This window comes from Strigops habroptila, chromosome 4, assembly GCF_004027225.2.
Source record: "Strigops habroptila isolate Jane chromosome 4, bStrHab1.2.pri, whole genome shotgun sequence".
Classification (NCBI taxonomy): domain Eukaryota; kingdom Metazoa; phylum Chordata; class Aves; order Psittaciformes; family Psittacidae; genus Strigops; species Strigops habroptila.
The window spans coordinates 57,497,430-57,519,921 of record NC_046358.1 but is presented as its reverse complement, the minus strand read 5'-3'; the positions used below and the strand labels follow the sequence as shown (position 1 = coordinate 57,519,921).

At 40.0% G+C, this 22,492-nt stretch overlaps 1 protein-coding gene across 2 annotated transcripts in view; it reads left to right on the top strand.

Moving 5' to 3' along the window:
• Positions 1 to 20,389, top strand: part of DKK3 (dickkopf WNT signaling pathway inhibitor 3) — a 28,406-nt gene extending 8,017 nt beyond the window's left edge. The window contains exons 4-7 of one of the 2 annotated variants that reach the window (XM_030485227.1): positions 12,068 to 12,160; positions 14,224 to 14,368; positions 16,882 to 17,038; positions 19,243 to 20,389. In XM_030485227.1, the coding sequence (XP_030341087.1) occupies positions 12,068 to 12,160; positions 14,224 to 14,368; positions 16,882 to 17,038; positions 19,243 to 19,486 (639 nt within the window). In that variant the 3' untranslated portion in view covers positions 19,487 to 20,389. Of the gene's footprint in view, positions 1 to 12,067; positions 12,161 to 14,223; positions 14,369 to 16,881; positions 17,039 to 19,239 lie in introns of both variants that reach the window. The other variant, XM_030485226.1, reaches the window with a different exon arrangement.
• The last annotated feature ends 2,103 nt before the right edge of the window (positions 20,390 to 22,492 follow it).

Here is a 22,492-nt window from a genome sequence, read left to right as displayed (position 1 = left end):
CTTCTCCCTTTCGCATGCTAGTGTATCAGGGAGGACACTTATTTGGGCATCCCAGCCCTATATTTGGGTCCTTTTTTTTTTGCTTCATTTTTCACAGGACGTTTAGTTCCTGGTGTCTTGCACTCAACAACCTTACATTATCAATAGACACAGTAAGTGCATTCCTAGGTTGAAATCCTGGTGTCTGTCTAGCAAAAAATCCCGTAATATCTAAATCTGGTAGATTTTGTATACTTAATAATTTAATTCTTTAGCACTCTTAGTTTGCTCTTCTGTTAACTGTCCAGACTGCTATGTTGACGTAACTTGTTACATGAACCATGTCTTGACTAGTACAGTTCTTCTCAAAACACCACACCCTTTGGGTAATTCTCAGTGTAAGAGTAGATAAGGCAAACCACTTCCTAGTTAATGCTCCAGGAGAGAATTAAGAGATCTGAATAAGGTGTGTCACTGGTTTTCAAGTTTATATACTACAGAGTAACTCAAATAGATTATTACAGTTATAATATAGGCTAAAGCTTTCTGAAAAAAATAAATAAAAAAGCATGAGTAGCTTACAATGGCAGCCTGTTAAAAAAGTAAACCAGTTTCACTGGCCGTTTGTAAGCAGAATACCTGCATGCTATCACACTCTCTTTTATCACATACAATGGACAGTTTTTAAGTAGTACGTCTCAAGTGTTTGCAAGTCATAGCTTGATTTTGAACCAAAACACCTTTTGTAGGCTAGGCCCGAATCCACCTAAAATCCTGCAGGAAAGTTAATAGACTTTTTTTTAAATCTTACCATGCATGAAAACCTACTGTTTTTCACCAGCAGATCTACCCACAGTTCTTTCAGTCTCTTGCACAACTTCTCCAAGACAGTATGATGTGTGTGTTGCTCTTCTGGTGTTTTAAGTTTGCTAACCTGTCTGATGCTAGTAATCTGCTCAGAGTCGACACTCTACTGGAAAAGATATGGAGCAGCCATGCAAACTGAATCCAGGTGTGCAGCTTTTTGAGCTCAGTTAGTGAAAAAACATTCTGATAGTGGTCCTGAGAGGCCTGAATACCCATGTCTTGTTTTGAAACAAGGAAATCCATCTCCCAGCTTGTTTTAGAGAGCCAGGGCTCTTCAGCCAGGCAAGGTTCAGACATTCTGGATATTTTACTGAACCCCCTTTTTTTCCCTTTTCTTTTCAGCTTCAGCCTTGGCAATGTAGAATATGAAGCTGAGAGGAAGGTGCAAACAGCTCATGAGGACAAGTATCTTGTGTTTATTAGAGAAGAAAATGATGCGAAGGGTGCAGAGGGGAAAAGGATGTAGCCAAAGAAGAGAAAAATTGTACGATTAGTATTTTGAATTGCTCTTATTAATCTGGTTATGAATCTTGTTGTAGAGCAAGGGACCTATCCTGCTTGTATGAAAGGTATGATGGAGTGCGTGCATACCTCTGAGCATATGTAACTCCACAAGCAGCAAATTCTTCTTAGTGAGGCAAAAGCTATTAAGAGGTTTAATTTAGCTCATGGACGATAGGATGGAATTATTTTCAGTCACAGTGTATCCCTAAACCCCACATTTTTACTGGTCATCTGATGTGAACTGGGCTGTAGATGAAATCTGAATGTTAGCCTCAACGAATGGAAAGACCTGTCACAAGGAGTTTGAAGGACGTGTGTCACCTCTGATTCTGCATGAAGAAATTTCTCCAAGGAAGAAGGTGGGAAACATCTGTAATTGCCAGCTGAGATGTGTCATACAGCTCGGTGTCCACATTCTTATTTACTGAACTTAGCCCACTTTGAGTTGGCTTGTTATCTCAGAGAGAATGCTGTGTAGAAAGTTACAGATCCACACAGAGAATCAGGAATGGATAGTGTGTACAAACAGAAGATGTTTTGTAATATTATAGTGCTGCAATAGCCATGATGTGGAGAAAAGTGAAACTGCTGTTTCCATGGACTCAGATATCATGCTTGGTGACCCTGAACAAGCAAGCAGGTGTAAACAGCTGCTAGACCTTATCAGAGTGTAGAGAAGCAAAGTGCCTTTTGCTGAGAGATGAGGCAAACCAGGCAGGTGTTTGGGTTGAAAACACAACCACCAAAGGTCAGAGAACACACGTCATTATCTCTTTTATTTTTTTTCTTAAATAGTGGCTTGGATTTACAGGCAAATAACTGGTGCGACAGTAAAGGGGCTACTCCTAATTAAAGGTATCAAATCCTGCTCTTGTTTGTATTAGTGGGAGTCTGGAGTAATTCAGATAAGTTTAGTAAATTTGCTTTGCTAGTAACAAAAAAGAAATGATTAAAGAAGTGACTAGGATTTCTTTCATATTTCCTATTGGTCTAGCTTAGTGTAAGTTTTTTTCTGTCAAGTTAAGCAAACAAAACTGTGTAGTACTAATAGATATCATGCAAGTAACATTCTTCATTAGTAATTCAGGTCTATGCCTACGTTTAAAATTGTTTTAAAATTTGCCAGGTCCTCATGTGCTATCATATGGTATTTCTATTCCAGTTAGACTCCAAAGAAAAAGCATAATTTTATACAAAATCAGGCTGGCTGAAGAACTGCCTCACCAGTTTCATCTATCTGGACTGTTACCCCTGAGTAACAGTCTGAAGTAAGTACTGAAGAAAGATTTTTCTCAGAATAGAGTTCTCCTCACCAAAAAGAAGCTATTACTGTAACACAGTAACAGTGCCTAGAATTGATTCAGAGTTTAGGTGATGGTTAGTAAAAACACAACAGTAAACCAGTAAGTTCTCCAGAAGGCTACAAAACAGACTTTCTCTTAGAGAGTCTGTGCCCACCTACTGCTTCATCACTGTCCACCCAACAGCCATGCACCACTTCTAAACCTTTCAGCATTCTTGTTAGTTGTGGAAATAAATTCTGACTTGCCTGAAACTTTTCATCTGTAGGGAGGTATGCATCATGTTCAGTTATCTGCTTCTTCCTTGTTTGCATACTGGTTGGAACAACTCTTCTGCAAACAAGCTGCGGTAAGGGAGCAGTGTAAATCAAAGAGCAGTTGTTACCTTTTCCCTGGCTTTTTAGTTTAGCCATCTCACACATACCATGCTGAGTTTCAGGAACCAAGGCTGTCCAACTGTCTTCTGCAGATCATGTTCAAGTTGTAGAAAGATAAAAAAACAAATCACCGTGAATGTTTTTACTTTCTGCCTCTGTTAGATCTACCTATTAACCCTAAGAGAAATTAAATAGGTTTTTTTATCTTAAGTTAGCAGATACAGTCAGGAGAGTGAATCTTTAATGTGGGCTGGTGACAATTCTGTGATCTGCTGATGTGTTAAGAGATGATAGTATGGGCTGTCTTTAGATAGCACTGAAAATGGATCAGCAATGTTTTTCTTTCCTCTGGTCAAAGATGTAGCAAAATTAATCACACAAGAGGAAAAGCTTTAAGGCAAAGAAAAATTTTTTCCGCTGGTTTTGATTACATGGTTTAATCCCTTGGCTCCAGCAGCTGCTTATTTGAGATTTTAGCTGAAACCATGTTATCTAATAAAGTAATAAGCTTTAGCTGGTAGGGTAACAGCAGTAAGCAAAGGCTTTAGGAAATACAGGCTACAGTACTGGATATAAAGCAGAAATGTTTTGTCTTTCTGGGTTTTATTTACACCTGTAACAGTCTTAGAATGATTGGGATACAAAGGATACAGATGAATGGATTAAGTCTGCAGCTGGTTTACGTCAGTTCGCCATGGCTGGGAGGTTGGCCCAGTAACAGATCCATATACGATGAGCCTAAGTCTTCTGTAACCTTTTCCTGGACTGCAGGAGGGGTAGGTGCATCAAAATCAGAATGACACTGGTTTTACACCAGTGTGTTGGAGGAGACAGAATGCATGTGATCTGTGATTACTTGGCCTTCTGTGCAGTTATTTATGGTCAGGAAGATGTGTGAGATGCTACTAGTCCAGCTTGATGGTGGTTTTTACTACAAGTTCCTAAGGTAAACCATGGAAATTGAAGGAAAGTGGTGAATTGAAGTCTCTTTCTGTTCAGATCTGTTTCATCAAAGATTGGGCAAATGTGAGGAAAAAAGCACTGTAGAATGGTGGCTTCAAATGTATTCCCTTCAAAAATGCATTTCTGTGTCAGCTGAGTAAGTCTCAGTTTGTCCTTTCTCCCATCTTGATTCAAAACCAGCATTCTGGCATCCTTTGCAGAGTGAGTGTCTGCCTGGCCTTTTGAAGGGCTGAGTCACTTTGATAGTTACCACAAAGGAAAACCACACCAGGGAATGCATTAGTTTTCAAATCGTGGTTGTTCACCACTGCAGCTTATAGAGAGAACCCCCCCTCCAACTTTTCTACCTCTCCCAATTCTTACCTTAATAACAAGTGCACTTCTCCATTCCAGTCAGTGATAGATCATAATACAGCGTAACTGGTAAAAAGATACGCAGGGTGGGGTGGGAATTTCAGATTTGTTTACTTGTTACTCTGTCTGGAAATGACTCAGAGCCTGTTCTGTGAATTTATATCACATGAGGAGTTCCTCAAACGTGTTTGTTCCCTTAGAAAGCCCACTCATCCCAAGGGTAGGATGAAGCATCCTAAGGCATGTAGAGTGGCTGACATCATGGTGTCAGACACAGGGTGGTCTTTCTGTGTCCATGATTTGTCTTGGACTTCATACATGGTAAAAAGCTGTAATACATTCACATTCTTATGTCCTGTTTGGAAGGACATAAAGAGTATGCTGAAGACCCTTTTTCATTTCTTCTTCACTGGAGCTTGTTTATGAAATGAAATGAATATTCATCAATTGTCATCACCTGTTGTTGGTATCCTCTAGACACATGATTTCAGACAGAAAATTAAATTAAATGAAAAAAAAATAATTAAAAGGCTCTATTGTAATCCCAACAAATGTCCCAAAGAGGAGGTCTGGAAGAAGCCTCAGAAAGTCAACATCTACCACCCAGATGCCTACTCCATCCTTAGGCAGACATCCATCTCATGTATACTTAAAATCCTCAAGCCCTGGTGGCGATTTATTCCAATTCCAATACTTTCCTATGCTCACTCTAACGTCTCTATTGCTGTAATTTAAACCCCTTCTTGTTCCATCTACAGCTCACGGAAAATACATTATTCTCTTTCCTCTACAGTAACAGCAGTCTTTCACACTAAACTCTGCTATAGGCAAAATCCATTGAGGATGAATTCTTACCCATCTATTTCTGTTCTAGTATTATTATCTTTGGCTGACACCTTAGACACAGTAAGTCAGTCTGCTGAAACTGTAAACTACCAAAAAAGCATGACATATAAGAATAAAGCATGTAAGATTCGGGTTTCGAAATAAATTCTGTGAGGGATTGGGCACAGGTTGGTATCGGTGCACTACTCTGAATTTAGTAATTAAGATTAGCAAGTAGCTATTAATTACAGAAATCTTGTTTTCCGCTGTTTTTCTTTCTGCACAGCTGTTTCACATCCTTGCTGTGTACGGCTACTCTATGTTGTTTGCTTTTATAAATTTTCAGAATTTACATAGTTTGGTAGTGAATCATGGAAACTTTGTAGCTGCCAACTGTAGAGAGAAAGGACGCCTGCACACAACTTCAACCCCCAGGCACACCATTACATCAAAGCTGTATCTTGATAGGATTACTGACTGCTTAGAAATAATGGCACTTCACGGCTTCATAGCACAGTTTTACAGTGTTTCCATAACTGTTACAGTATCTCTAGATATTTGGAATAAAACCCAAGATCTTTTAGACCACAAGGTTTTAGACACATCTTCTGGTTATCAAAGGTCGAAGAATTGTTGTTCTCCAGTTAATACAGCCACAGGTAGATGCGCTTCTCTATTAAGACAATTAATTGCAAAATCATTAGGAAAACTTGGTTTATGAACATGTGTCAGTAATTTGACCTCATTTGATAACCTCATACTATGTAAAAAAGCTTTTCTTAACATGGAGCAATTAAACATGGAATGAATGGATATTGGTTTTTGGTCTCAGATTGTCCAATTTCAGCATATTCCTTCTCTGTCTAGTTATGGATATAGAAGATTATAGAGCCTCTGTGTATTTAAAAACCAATGGACTGAGTGTGTAGCATGGCACCAAGTTTCCAGAAGGCCTAAGAGGAGATTTTGGTGTCAGAATTTCTACCATCCTGCTCTGCCTATGGTATACCTGACAAACAGGAGAAAAGAAGAAGAATTTCATGTTATAACCTGTCTTGCCTGCTCTAGGGCAAATGTGTGGAATGAGACAAGACTTCTGCTATTACAGACAGGCACTGCAATGTGTAGCCTTATATATATATATATGTATATGGCTGTATACATCTACATATGTATGTATATATACATATACGCAGACCTCTGCTCATTTCTTAGTTGAATAGGTCTTAGTTAACAGACTAAGTTAATTACCTGTCAGATTATAATTTGTGGGTTTTTTTCTGCCAACTTTGAACAGTTTTTCTGTGGGTTTTTTTCTTCCAACTTTGAACAGTTTTTCTCCTCTGATACCATTGCAAAACTGATTGAAATAAGCACTTTGCGCTGTTTCCTACTCGGGAGCATTTGCAGAGACCATAGTCCTGCCAGGATCAAATTATTAGATTCTTGCTGAGAAAAGAGGGAGTGAGAGAAGAAAATAAAGTGACTGCTTCTGCAGAGTGACCTGCCATGAAATTATTACACAACACACAGAGATATTGACCATGCATGAACAGAACATGATCTGATAGAGCACCTAGGCATCATTTTTCTCATTATCCTGAGGCATTTGTCAGGAATCTTTTATTTTTTGCTTTTGTGGGTAGTTTCTTCTTTCATTGATGTCTCAGTTCCTTGAAGCTGTGGATAATATGACATTTTATTTATTTCTTTTTTGACCTGGAGCATTAACTGCATAAAAGTCTGATCAGTGACAGGATCACTGCATTTGTGGTGAGAAGAAGCAGATGGTGTAGAAAGGGGTGGACTTCTTACACTAACTTTGGTGGTGGCAGTTTACTTGGTGACTACAACCTGCCTCAATTAATTCCCTAGACTTTTTGACAGCCTGTTAAGTCTAACATAGCTATGTTGCTTTTGGTACTTAAAGCCAAGCTCATGTGCCTTCACATAGACATATTTTGCATTCATTTGTACTACATCATGTGGAGAGCCAGAAATGAAGTTTTTGCAATTAAGATTTTTTCTGTTTCTTGACAGGGAAAAGGAAACAGGTGAGATGAGTTCTGAGGGAGTCACTTGAATTTTCTTATTAGTTTTGAGCTCAGAAGTCACATTCCTGTTGAACAGCCACACAAATAGCTGGCTTTCCCACATAGCACTGGGATGTGACTAATATCATAGTTTGCAACTCACACGCCTGCTCTTTTTAGTATGCCTTTTTTAACAGTAGCCCTTATTTTTAGGAGTGCTATGTACTTGGCAGGACAGCAGTAAGAGATTTGCTCTGCTGGAAAGTATTACAGAGGTTTTGAGATATTTCAAGGCAACTTAATTCATATCTCATCAAAGACAAGTGCATTATGTGCCCTGTCTAGACAACTAAGAGATTAGGAAATGGAACACTACTGCAATTCAAACTGTGGTAGTAGTTGCCACAAAAAACAATATTCCATTCTGTGTAATTCTGCCATTTTTTAAATACATGTAGTACATGCATGATATAAATGAGGTTTTATGCCTTTTTTCCTTACTACTCAGCAGTTTTTGCCATCTGCTACATTAAAACGGAGACCAGTCCAACATGACTTGTAGAAATTAAAACAAAACCTAGAAGGGGATATATATACCCAGAAGTAAATTTTAACTCTTAGAAGTTTGCTTTGATGATTGCTAAGAAATGTCAGTTTAGAAGTGAAAAAGTGATTTTGCTAGAGCACTCCAGCTATGGCTAAAATTATCATTGCCTCACAGATACAGTTGGGTGAGCTCTGGAACCGTTCGGGAAGGATCTGTAGCTGCTACATATGGAGGTTAACATGGAGTTTTACTTGAGTTACAGGCTTTTGAAAAGGAAATTTCTTTATCACAGAAGCTTTTAAGAAACATGTAAAGGGACTTCTTGTTCAGAGAAGCTTTTGAAGCATAGTCATCCCAGTAGTCCTAGCATACTTCACTATCACTAACTTCAGTCACTTTTTATTCTCAAGAGTAAAGATTAACCATTCTTTAGGAAAGCAAGGAACAGCTTGGCATAATCTGCCAAAGACATGAAAACTGGTGTTTCTTTCAGCAGCAATTGGTTTAGCGGTCTTATAATAGTCATCGTGGAACCTTTTCCACAAAGTTTCAGGGTTTTGTTGGGTTCTTTTTTCCTCTGTTGGTTTTGGAACAGATCCAACCCCCAAATTGCTTTTAGCTGTTGCAGGATATTCACTACAGAGTACTATACTGTATAGTAAGAGCCCACAGGATGTTGAGTATGTACTTACAGGTACATAGTATGCTCTTCTCCATCCTGGCTTCTGTTGTTTATGGGTCCTAGTGTACTCATTAGTAGCCAGGGAATCCTGCTTTCACTTTGCATTATTCTTTAGTGCTTGTCAAGCAGCATATGTCTGTGCTGCTACGTTAACTGGTATAACATCATAATGGATTTCAGAGAGATGTATACCATTGTAAGTGTAGCTAATTCTGTCTTTAAGCTATCTGCTCAACCTATATGCTCTGCTGCATGTCAGAAGCCAGCATCCCCCCCAGCTGCATGTCAGAAGCCAGCATCCCCCCTGCTGCACGTCAGAAACCAGCTTCTCCTGTCCTCAGTTTACACAGTTGCTCCTGCAAAGACAAAATATTCTGAGAAAAAACTTAGTTTGCAGAACTCCAGAAAAAAATGGAGTGTTCAGAATCTATTGCAGCTCATGAAGATGTTTAGGTTTGCTCCTGGTCTGGCAACTGCTCTGTCTCAAGGTAGCCTGATTGAATAAATAAAAAAAAAAAAAAATTAAAAAGAAAAAAAAAGATGATCAGTCACACATCTGCATGTGTAAACATTACCCAGTTCTGCATTGACTACGGATTATAGTTCCTGGGTGAAGGAAGTTGGCTTGGAGTGTGGCACAAAATTTCACAGGGAGCATATGAATGCAAGCTTTTTCCATGCCAGGAAAGAAAACTGGGAAAGGATTTTTCACTCAACTGAAAAGCCTCATAAAACTGGAAGTCTGAACTAATGGGACACAATTCAGTTAGAGGGGAAAAAGAAGGTTTTTGGCAGGCGTCTCATTAGTGCGGGAGAAGGCAGTGGCTGGAGAATTACAACTTTGGTGTTAGGTGGTTTTAGAGCTAGAGGGGGAGTTATTCCATGAGCTGAAAAACGATTAGGGCAAGATTTCTCCTTTGTGGAGAGGGACAGTTGGAAAAACTGACTACAGTGAGACCTGGCTGTTTGCCTGAAAGTAGATGAAACAGGAATGAAACAGTATAGTTTATTCTGAGTGTGGTTTATACAGAGGGATCCATAAAAGAAGCTGACAAAGCTGCAGACAGAAAATTGGCCAGAAGGAGCATGGCTGCTGAAGAGAAGTGGCTCACTGCTAACTTGGAACTAAAAAGCCTCAAACATACTGTATAGCATTGGGATATTGACCCACCTTATTAAGTAGCAACACAAAAGCAAACAAGCAGAATACACACTGTGCTGGAATAATGAAGCTGCAAAAACATTCTGACAATTTATGGCAGCCTAGACCCAGCGATACTAATGTCTTAAAGTAGCTGAAACGACTGCTTCTTCATTATAAACATATAACCTGAATATCGTGTCATTGACTTGAAAATAATCAGGCCTCTGACTGTGTTTGGCTTCTGTTCTATGTTCTGGTTAATTAAACTGTTTGAAAACATCTCAGGTAGCCAAAATGGGTAACTTAGACATGGCTCTTCATGCAGAGCAGCCTTGTCTCACGCAGAGCAAGAAGCTTCCATAAGGTTTAATCTGGAGAAGATCTGAAGACAGTATAGCTGTCACACAATGTAATCTTTTCCTCTTTCAGTGATTACAGTAATTTAAGAGCTTCACTTAAACTTCTTGCTGACCTGGTCTTCAGCACAGCTGAAGCATAAACCCCAGCTGTGATGGTGTGGAAGAAGTCAGCACTTTGGGGAGAAATGATCTAAAAAAGTAGAAATAGGAAATTAAAAGTTTAGTAGAAACTTTTTATAAAGGTTGCACAAATGGCAGTTGATCTGCTCCAGCAAATGAGGTTAATATCTGCCAAGGAGCAGTCAAGTGGTCTCTTCAGGGAGATTCAGGGATTTCTGTATAATTCCTTCTTTTTTAATTGACCAGTAGCAAAAAGGTAGCATCAACCTTATGGTGGTACAAACCCATGACAGTACAAGTGACTCAGAACTGTGCTATGATTTATTCTTCTGTTGACTAGATTGTTTGGAGCCTGGAGAAAATGCTTTTTAGAGAACAGGGTTCATCACGTGTTTTAAGAGGTAACCATTAGATGGGAAGAGAAACCACCACCACCCCTGGCTGTGAACCAGACACATCAAGGATGTGCAAACATACACACTTACTTTCTGTATTATCCTCACTGCCATACCTGCAGAGTTGTGTTCCGGGAAGAATTCCTGACCAGTCTGTTCACCCTGTGCAGCATGAATAAAAGATGAGCCATCTCTACCATGGTGCTTGTGGGACCCCTGGGTGAAGAAACTGTAGTCCAAGTTTGTGATTCAGACAGGATCTCAGGTGTCGCTCTCACATGAACATTTTTGTTAGGGCCATGAAAGGATTCCAGGTTTGAAAAGCTAAACATGTGCTCAAAGACCTTGCAAGGCTGAGGTCTGCTCTAGTGTCATAGCTGGGGGACAAAGGCTGATGCATTAAGGGAACTGTGGGGCTTTTTTTTCCCTAGGATGCATGTGGCTCTTTAGTACTTGTCAATCTTAGTGTTCAAACCTGTCTCCTGAACACTCATGTACAGCGAACAAGGGGGGAGGAAACACTGAGTTTGTTACGTGCATTTCAAAAGTGTGTGATGTGGAAATCATGTTCTTCAGCAGGCTGGAGTGCTACTCAGTGTACACTAACGCCATTGGCAGCAGGGAGATGCCAGAGGAATGATGTCAGCCGAGGATCTCCTCCTGCATATTTTGCAATATTCAAATTAAATTTAAAAGGGATTTAAAATTTACATGTGTTGGTATTTAGATATTTGCAGCTGTGATCTCGCAGGCGATGGGCTATGGTGATAGGTACAAGAGGGACATACCATTAGCCAAGGAAAGGAAATCAAACAGTGTATGACCTCTACCGCTTCCCAGAGGTACTGGCTCTAAGGTAGTGCTGCTGTTACCATCAGGTCCCAGGAACGTTTAATGTTACTAGTCCTGTGGAAAGTAGCACTGCATTTTTCAGCATAGACGTTATTGCTCACAAAAAAATTGTACTGCAAAGATTGCCCAAGAAAAACTTGTCTGCCACTTGCGAAGGGCAGCAATTAAGAGGAAACACATTTCTCCCTTAGGGTTGTCCTTGCTGGCTTAGGGAAGCTAACCATGCTGCAGCGTTTCTGGGGTCGGCACTAATGTTGCTGGGGAAGAAAAGGGAGGACAGCATAAAGTTAGCTGGCCTGGGATCAAGAAAGCTATTGCAGAATGGTCTTCCACAGAGCATAAAGATACTCTTGGCTGCTGCAACTGCTGTAGCATAGCCTCTTTCCTTTGGTCTTGCCCCCATCTGAAAAAAACAGCCAGCAAGTAATGAATCACAACTGTACTCTAATACAATTTGGGTAGATTTAATACAAATGTCTTCAGCCCCCCTCGAGCCTGCAGAGCAAGATAATTTATTTTCTTGAGGTTTCTGGTACTAATATTTATACCAGAAATCAATCCATCTAGCAATCTGAGGCCACAGTATTTAGGTACGCCAGGGAGATGGCATTGTTCTGTTACAGAACTGTGGCTGTATGAAGAACCAAAGCAAGCTTCTTTTCTTGGTTCCTAAGTAAGAAATATAATCAATCCACACCACCTGATATTTCAAGAGGTATGGATTTCTGTCACACGGTGGCAAATTACTTTCATCCTTTTCCTCAGGAGTGCATCATTGATGAAGACTGCGAAACGGGGAAATACTGCCAGTTCTCCACCTTCGAGTACAAATGTCAGCTCTGTAAAACCCAGCATACAGTAAGTCCGGAATGAGATGTGATCTTCGGTGGTCTTTAGAAACTCAATATAGGAGTTATTGTTAATGTCAGCAAGTCAAAATTGGTAGAAAAGAAGATGCAAAGCTTTTTGCATGAGGTTAAAAATGGATGTGTAGAGTGGTTTGGGCTGGGTTGTTTTGGTTTTGGTTTGGTTTTTTTTCCTGCCTGTTAATACAGTTAAGTTTTCAGGTTTCTGTTTTCACATGCTTCAAAACCAGCACTGTGCTCCTCCTGACTTAGGCTTGACTTGTTAGGTGGCTTAAGTACAGTGTAAACTAACACACTGTAGGTTGCCAGTGGAACAGGCGAAGACGAAATGATGTGCCAGCTCCTGAGGCTCAGCTGACGGTTGGTCGTTTCCTCTTGATTCAGAAAGGGAGTTGCAGCAGCAAGTGCTCTTCACTTGTACAGTGCTGTAGTGCAGTTGTTACCATAAGTGATCCTCTCACATGGATCATTTACGCTATTTGAATCTGTGAACATCAGGAAGCAGTAAATTTCTGTATTTTGAGCTAAATGTTCTTGGTAGTAGCTATGGTTAGGTTATCTTCTGTGGGTCACAGGTGCCTGAGAAGTTCAGGCTTTTTCTGTGGTGAAGATCCAGTTTAAGAGCAGTCTGTTGAAAAAGGCCCTTTTATCTGAGTGTCCCTTTTCATCTAAGTTCTGCTGATGGCTTCTTGTGAAACAAATTCATTCCTCAGAGCATTTGCAGTTAAGTCTACAAGCAAGCAAGCCTTGCTGTAAAGTCGTGTGATCAATAGGATTATTATAATCTAAAAGCACCAGGCTGTTTCTGAACTGATTTAAATACGTGGTGACTTCAGGGAGCTCTATTGACTTCAGTGGGCTGACTGCTTGCTTAAACACAAGTCCTGAGTATATGCTGAAGTGTCATTAAGAAAGCTTATTCTTTGTATTTTAGAAAATGTTAAATGGATGATTTTTCATATTAACGTGGAATAATTAAAAATCAAGATTGGTGTGACCTGACACCTGGGTTTCTTTGCAGTCCTCAGAAGAACATTTGTAGGATAAAGAAAGTAAAAATTGGGTCCTAGCTACACTCCTGATGTAAAACGAGCTCAGACTGAAGGTGCCGGGACCAATTCCCTGACCTAGTACCCCCACAACTGCAAAACGTTTTTCTTTTTAATTAGCAGGTCTTACCAGTGCTGGTGCAGTCCCACTCCTTGCCCTGTGTTCAGCACTTCCTCTGGGATCCACTGGGCAAGAAATTCTGGTTTTGTATGGCTGCCCGCACAGGGCTTCACACAGACAGAAAAGAGCTGTTAAAATGTTGACCTACTGGGAACCCAAGATGTTCATCAAACCCCCTAAAAAAGAGAAAGTGGCACCCTGTTTCTATTAGGTGGGGTTATTAGGTGTTATAGTTGAAGCAGTGGGGCAGTTGTCATACACAGCTGTCTCTAGCTAGAGATTTGCGCTTCTGATTCTCAAAGATAATTTTTTTCAGAGATTTTTTTCCAAAGACTCTTGGTTCCAAACGAGGCCTGGTTCTTATTACAACTAAAGATGGATTTTAGTAAGGTTTTTTTGCTTTGCTCTTTGAAATCATCCTTCTGAACAAATTGTAAATTCCTGACTGCATTTAACAATGAAAACAAAACAAAAAAATCAGTACTGTTTTCATTGATAATGTTTCGTTTGTTAACTTCTGCTTCCCTTGATTGCAAAAGGCTGCCTTAAAATCCATATTACACTTTAGGATGCCTGGCTGCTGATCAATTTTCATGTAAATATTAAAATAAGAATTCAGGTTTTGTAAAATTGAAAGTACAATAGCATAGGAGGAGTGCTGTTACTCTGCTGCGGAGTTTCCTGTCTGGCAACTAGTTGTGTGTATGCTTGAAGCTGAGAATCTAAAGCAGTTTGGTTTAAAAAGTGGGAACATGACACACATACATTTAAATCACATATGCAGTTGTCTTCAGGACCAGATCTAGTTGTATGTTCAGCTCTCTGTTGATCTATTCCATTACTGCTAGAGTGACGGTTTTGTCCTGTGCTTTTTCCATTTGCAAGCACTGCTCACGGGATGTTGAATGCTGTGGAGACCAGCTTTGTGTCTGGGGCGAGTGCAGGAAATTCATTTCAAAAGGAGAGAATGGCACCATTTGTGACAACCAACATGACTGCAACCCTGGAACATGCTGTGCTTTTCAAAAAGGTACAGAGGTTTGGCCTTTTATCCTATTCATTTTATCATACAAGAGTGGGACTATTTATATTTAGTTCTTTTACCCAGGTGAAGTGGTTAAATCACGACAGAATCAGCAGGTCATTCTGCCTCGGCCTGTGAAGCACACCTTGGTAACTTCATTATAAAACTTTAATAGAATTAGGAGTGAGAAAAGTCTGACAAAGGTTCACGGTAGTCAAAGAATACCCTATTGCACACTAGAGATGAGACCAGCATGAGAAGCCCAAAAATCTACTCTTTCTAAAGATAGTCTCACACGTTTAGACGTAGCAGAGCTCAGTGTCAGGTTTTGACCCAGTAGAGCAAAAATAAGAGAACTAAAAATGTACAAAAGAAATTAATGAGATTACTGAACGTGGCTTCTTCCCCCTCTCAGCAAGCAGACCATCAGAATCAGACTGCAGATACATTTCATACTCTGACTTTTATGACAGCCTTCCAAGGCACCATGCTATGCAGTACTGACCAGCCAGCCAAGATACACAGATGAATTATGTTCCAGATTATGTTGTCAGTCCAGGGAATGTGAAACTTGATTTACAGAAGGTAGGACAGGAGGAGAAGTTATCAGGCCTGAAATCAGTCCCAAAAATCCCATTTGGTCAGGGCCCAGCTTCTTCTACTGTTTTATACCCACTAGTTCCTCATGGTTTTTATCATAGTTCACCTTAATTTTGCAGTGATAGGATACCATTCCAACCATCTTTCCATGTAGGTAGATACTTCTCTAGATGTTTTTTTCCTTGCTCTGTTAGAAGAGGTTTCCCCCCAGCCCTTCAACATGTTTCTGCCTAAAGCACTTACAGGTTTTGAGCATTACATAGTGGACCTTCAATGATAAGTAGGTTTGGTGAGAATAGTTTTATTTTCCCTTTATTAGATTCCTGCCTAAAGCATTTATAGGTTCTGCCAAGCTCTATCAGAGATTTCATTGTACTCTGATTCTGAAATGAGACAGAAAGGGCACTTTTAATAAATGCCTATTACTTTCGCCACACAGTGCTTTGTATCTGCTTATGCTGCAGAGATGAGTATATTAGTAGTATGCATCCATTGGTGTTAGTACCACTAGCCTGTCTACTGTGAGGGTAGTACTGCTGCTGCAGCCCTGATTTCCTATGGGATCCAAACAAGCTTCTTCATCATGTCTTCATGATGATTATTTGAACTGCATAAGACATTCACACTGAGTGTAAGTTAGTGTTTGGTTTGAGATGAAATTTAGTCCAAACCTGTAACTCAGGAAGGAACAATACAATAGATAGGCATAGTGACTAGGGTTGGTGGAACACAAGTGTTAAAACTTTAAAGAGCAACGGATTTTTATTCTCTATGCTTGTCTGAGGTAGCAGTGCCTTAGGGCTTTTCAGGTTAGGCCTTTCTCTATCATTAGAGTATTGCAAAACGTAGTCCTCAAATACTGGAGTGTCTTTACATGTATATTTTTTGTACAAAACTGTAGTGAACTTTGGAGCATTCGCTGCTTAAGACAATCTGTTTTGGAATTAGGAACTGATAAGTCATACACTCACAGACACATACATGTATTCTCACCAAGGCTGTTTAAAATATGTGAAGAGTTCAGAATTTATGTTTTATATTCTGCCATACCACAAAAAATGAAGTGAATGAAGATAAGAGGAGGAAGGAAGGTTTGATAGGAACATCTGCAAAAGCCGAATTCAAGACTGACACTGTAAGTTGCTAGCATCAGGAAACGCAAAAGGCATAGCCTTCTAAATATTTTGTTACACAGGTTGAAATTGACCCCTGTACAGAAACAAAAGTACCAAGTCCCCAATGCCATCAGACAGCTTTGCCTATTGCAGAATTACTACAACAAATTAAATGGCTGAATAGTAGTTCTTATAACCTCATTTATTCTCTTAACAATTGCTCTGTATTTGTACCACTGCAAAGAAATAAGAAAAATAAGACTTCCAAAATACAGGTATTTCTCTATTCAGGTTTTAAACCATTAATGCTATGCATTGCAAACAACTAACTAATGTTAATTTTCTTGGTTTTAGCATAGCCTTACAGATCTCCAAGGGATGGGGTTGTGCAGTACTACTATATTGACAGTAGTCTCTTCCTGAAGAAGCAGTTGTTGATCTTGCTCATTAAGCATAAACTTCCACTCTCTTACTACCACCTAGTGGGAAGAACATTAAGTTATGGCTCCCTCATATGTAAGGGGACTTTAAAAAGTGATCAAGTCTGGGTTTTTGTATCATGTGTATAGACTTAAAGATCAGGTCATCTCAGTATAGCAGACAATTAAGCCTTTATCTCAAAATTAGTTTACTGTGGCATGCAGAAGTGATAAATGCTCCATCCCTGGCAGTGTTCAAAGCCAGGTTGGACAGAGCCTTGGGCAACATGGTCTAGTGTGAGGCATCCCTACCCATGGAGGGGGGGTTGGAACTAGATGATCTTAAGGTCCTTTCCAACCCTGACTATTCTATGGTTTTATGCAGATCTGCTGTTTCCTGTGTGCACTCCATTACCTGAAGAAGGTGAGCCCTGCCATGATCCTTCAAACAGACTTCTCAACCTGATCACCTGGGAACTGGAACCTGATGGAGTACTTGAGCAGTGCCCATGTGCAAGTGGCTTGAGCTGCCAACCTCAGAGGTAAAGAGCAAAACCAGTCAAGCAAGCTGCTTGAAAGTTTTGAAGGGTCTCTTTCTGTGGTAAATGAATATAGAACTTGCATATTCTTCCTTACTGTTCTGACAGCTTTTCTCATCAGTAGCACTGAAACTTTCTCAAATTTACTGCTTTTTCCCCCACACAAATGTGTCTAATTGAGTTTGGCAACACATTAATCCAGTGTGAACTAAACTTACAAATTAATCAGGCTGGTGCTGCTTTTTAATCAGTCAGAAGGTACTAACAGTTGTTCACAAGCATCACTCCAATTTAATTCTCTACATACAGCTCTTGTCCACCAACTTTCTGTGTTAGATTGGGCTTCGGTTAAGACATTTTGCTTGCCTTCAAACATAAGTTATATTAAAGACATATTAATACACAGTATTAAGTATAAACAGGCATTTCCTGTACTACTGATCAGCTTTACAGAAGGTCACTTCTATCACAAGAAAATAAAATCTTAACTTGCACTGTCCTTCAGTTTCAAACTAACCTGAGAAGCAAGTTTCCCTACTGCTGACTGAAGATCTGCTGTTCAGACACTTCACACTGTGCAGACTTCTTCAGTATCAGAGAGTTTCACAGAATAGGAAGCAGGGTGACTGTATTTTCTGCTAGAAGTCCAAACTTTTAATATCTCATGCCTTACTCGTTCTTTAAAAGGGCAGTTATCTGCCTTATCAACGATTTCATTGGGAGAAAGTGAGATAATTTCAGTTTTGCACTAAAAGCATTTGTAGAAAACCTACATCTTATCGATGAAATAAGCTCTCCAAGTTTGCTCTTACACTACCATTTTCATTATATTAACTTTCAATAAGACAGCATAGCTGTGATAAAGATGCAGATTAATAGTTCTCTCTTATTCTATGTCCAACTCTGTTTCTATGGGTTTTTTCATGCATGAAAAGTAACTGGATAATGTTGTTTCACAAATGTGATCTAAGGAAGCAAGCAGAGTTGCCCCCATCCTTTCAGCACTAAAATTTTAATTCATGTGCGAGTACCATTAACCTCAGGCAAGGTATGTCAGCAATGTCATGTCCGGTAAGAAGGAAAACAGATGGGGATAGAGAAACACAGAAATTGATCAGGGTGTGATTATAACTATCCAGCTACAGTCACAAGAATTACTTACCTGTTTAGGACTATCACACAGCAATACTGTGCAAACGTGCCCAAGACTCACATGGTCAGAAAGATAAAGCTGCTTCTGGGAATTTACATAGTGAATTTAAAGACTCAGATTATTTTTATTTTTTAAAGAAACAGCCCATCTCTGTTTGAAATGGCCCTTGGCTAAATATTACTAATGAGTGCTAAACACTGAAACCAAGAGATTATATCCTGGAGAACACAGGATTAGTCTGCCCACAACTGGATGTCCTAAAGCTCATAGGAAGCAAAACATACAAGAATTCAAAATGCACACAAAATAAGCTCCAAGAACATCTTTAGTTCATTCACCCTTTGTTTCCAATGAAAGGGGGTGCTGCTCTAAGCAGCTGTAAAGGGGGCCTGGCCCCAGCAGTGGTCCCCTTGCCCTATCACAGGGACCTGCCCACAGCACAGAGGCACAGCAGATACCATGATCAAGTTCTGCTCCCCCGCCTCCTATCAACAAATGTAAATCATTCTTCAAACTTCCCTTTTAAAGTTCCTACAACAACGCGAGATGTTTGTTTGCAGGCAACTGAAGCCACTTTTCAAAACAAAGGCAGCAGCAAATATAGCTATTACACTGTCCTGTTCAGAATCAAATATGTAATGCTCAACTCCACAGCTTGATAGCAAGCAGTATTTTTTCTGCATTCCTTTTAAGCTGGAGTATCATGTTTCTTAACTTGGTGTAGTGACGCGAGCAGAAAGGCCTAGTCACCGGGAGCGCTTGTAGGTAGAAGAGCCAGGTTGTGCTGAGGGCCGCTGCCATCTTGTGTCCCAGCATCAAACATCTTTGGCTATTAAGATCTTTGTTCTAGCTCTGTGTGTGGAAATCCCATCCTTAACTCTCCAGCTGTCAAGCATGTAAAAATCAGATGTGTATCAAGTCAGCTATGGTAGACCTGACAGTATTGCGCACTTAACATGCTTTCATGTGGGGAGGGAACGAAGAATTTTATTGAGAAACTAGCAAAAGAACATGAAAAGATGTCCTATATGACCAGATTGTCTCTTTCCAACAGCCACAGCGCTACATCTGTGTGTGAACACTCTGCCAATGAAACCAGGGATAATGAAAAAGAAGAGCCCTTAATCATGGATGAGATGCCGTTCCTCAGCTTGATACCCAGAGAGAGTCTTTCCGATTATGAAGAAAGCAGCATCATTCAGGAAGTGCGTAAAGAATTAGAAAGTCTGGAGGACGAAGCAGGTTTGAAGCCTGAGCCTGACTCAGCTCGTGACCTGTTTCTGGGAGATGAAATTTGAAAGTCCAAACACCAGACAGTTTAGTTAGTTGAGTAATTTCTAGAGAGTTTTGTCTAGTGTCTTGCTTATATAAACCCTAAACAGATACGGTTGGATAGAAGTGCAATAAACAAGGTCTTCAGTGAGCATCCTTTTCTGTGCACCAAACCTGCATGTTCAAATGCTTGTTGAATTCACTCAATCCTTGGACCAAACCTGCTGTCAAAGCCAAATGAGAACTGTATCAGCATTTCTCCTGGGTTAGTACTTTCCCCTTAAGCTTATCAGTACTTGTACTCATGAAAAAACACACGTAAGCATAAATAAGATTAAGACATTAGTAACTGTAGAAGTGACCTTTAAGTATGTATGTTTAAAATGTTGATTTGTTGGGGTTTTTTTCCCCAGGGTAAGAACCATCTACTTTGGAGATTGATTTTAAGCAACTTTTTGTGGGTTTAATTCTTTTCTTTAGAAAATACAATCAGTGAAGCTGCAGAATGCAGGTTCTCCGTGTCATGTCCCCCCCACCATACACACATCATAAGGATAGAAGAGATAAGGGACGCTTACCCTTTTAGATGAATATACCCAGAGCTGCTGTTCAGCTGCGTGCAGTGGATGCTGTCTGTCCTGCAGCAGCCTTCAGTGTAACTTCAGAACTGGTGTTCTACAGCTAGAGCTTCCCTTGGGTTTTATACTTTCATACACAATGGTTATTGGCCTCCCCACTACCTAAGGGGCATACTAACAAAAAAACCACAAACCCAAACCTACAGCATTTTCCATATAAATAATTGTGTACATACTTTTATTCATATCATGTATTGGTTTCTATGTAGGAACTTTTAATGTGACTGTTCAGGCCCCTCTCTCTCAAGGGCAAAATATACTATTTAAAATTAAAATTACAGAACCAACAGATTCTCTGTTGTACACTGAATATGTGGAGTGTCAATACACAGGAGGACAGCACAGCTGCAGTTACGAGTCTATGCCTAAACTAGAGCTAAATACAGTGCCACACACAGCACTTTCTGCATTACATAAACACCTTTATGTACGTTGATTGAAGGATTGCGTAATGTTGATTAAAGGATCTGCTGACTCCATCGTCACCTACCCTCTTTGAGAGTGAGCGACTGTGGATATAAATTCATTACTTCAGTTTAGCAGTAAGACATTTTAAATAGCCTCTTGCATTTAGAGACTTGTGCTTCTCCTACTTAATTCTATTACATCCAGAGAAAATTCTCTGAAAAATGGTTTGTGCTTTGAATACGCTTCATAGGCATAAATCTGTTACATGTGATTATCATTACCATCCCAAGAGGTCATTGATTTAGGAAATCAATATCAAGCTAAGAGAAAAATCTAATCCACCAAACTCCCCAACTCCCAGCCTTCTCAACGAACAGTTGCTACACTAACTGTACAGTTATTAATGGTTTTTTGGGTATAGATATCACCATCTGTTATTGCACATGGTAAAAGATGACACGAGGCTCCAGCCAAGTAACTCTTCGTGGATCTTCCCTCATTAATCCCTACCGCTTATGTCCAATTTGGAATAGTAAAGCAGCTACAAGGCTGTGCTACTAGCCTGCAAGTCTTTCACCACTTCAGATCTATGAAAGCTTTTCATCAATTCCTTGGGTACCACACTCAATAACCATAATCATTATGAACAGGAAGGATATTTCATCAGAACAGTCTGACTTCTAGTTTAAGGATTCATTTCTACATTTCTACCACCAATTCTCACACCAGCACATGCACATACACACGCTCTCAAGTTCACTGAATTTACCTTTCCTATCTATCCCTAATAAGATTACTGTGCATAGAGACAGCCCCTCTATACAAAGAGAAGGAATTAACTGTCATTGCAATTCTCCTGTTAAAAATACCTAATGAAGACAGTAACTATCCGTAAATACTGCCCCTAGGTAAGGACAGCAGCATTCTCCTTTCGAGATTCTTGACACCTCAATCCTTTGAAGACAAAGTGTTAGTACTCATCCGAAGTTCAGTGAGATTTCAGCTGAACTAAGTACATTAAGAGACACAAAGCTTTTTGTTTCTTTAAAATGCCCATGGTCAAACTCAAAAAAGTTTGAAATAATCAGAATGTAAAGCAGATGCTGAAAACTGTCTCCCAGAACCCCCCGACCATATTCCAGTACACTGGAAAGGCACCGCAAGACAAGAAATCGTTACAAGGATGCCCCTCCCCCCCAGTCCTCTATCCAGATTTCTGCCAAGACTGACATTCAAAATTAACTTCTTTGAAGAAGTTCTCAATGGAAGTTTCCCAAATTGGGCTACAGATTAAGCAAGCTTTTGGAATTCTTCTCTTACCCCCACTTCATTCCACATCTAGATTTTTGGCTCTCCAAATGTTTGGAGAAATTTCATGACCCATTTGATAGTTCAATTTTTCCTCTTCTAAGACGTCCAAGGGTCTTTCAGCAGTCTGCATACACATGTAAACAGTATTTTAACACAGTGCTCTACCCACTGGATGGTACTCCATGCTTCCTTTGCTCCTGCTTCCACCCCATCCATGTTGGACAAGAGGTGGCACAGGTCTAACAGAAGAGGAAGAACGAGGAAATTCGTCTGCAGTGCCTGGTTCTCAAGCTGCCAGATTCCTCAGGAGCTTTGGGTTGCTCTGGGTCAGCATGGATGGAAGAACTGAACCTTCAGTTAGTGAAAACCCTTGTTCCTCTGGAGCAGAACTTAGCTTCCAATCAATTTGGAGTCTAGAAGTTTCACTTCTAAGGAAGTGAATTCAAGTGAGAAATTCAATTTTGGAAACGGAAACTTACAGTTGCAGCAACATCTGGTGTGAATCAAAGTAAAGCAGAGCAGCAGACAGGCTACAAACCACTCGCCGAGTACACACATAGGGGTGTGTGCACATACACACACAGGTACACGCAGCCTTGCAATTCTGACACTGCCTTGGGAAAGTTTGCATTTCCATGAAATAATTCCATAATTTTCCAAATAAAGCTCACAGCA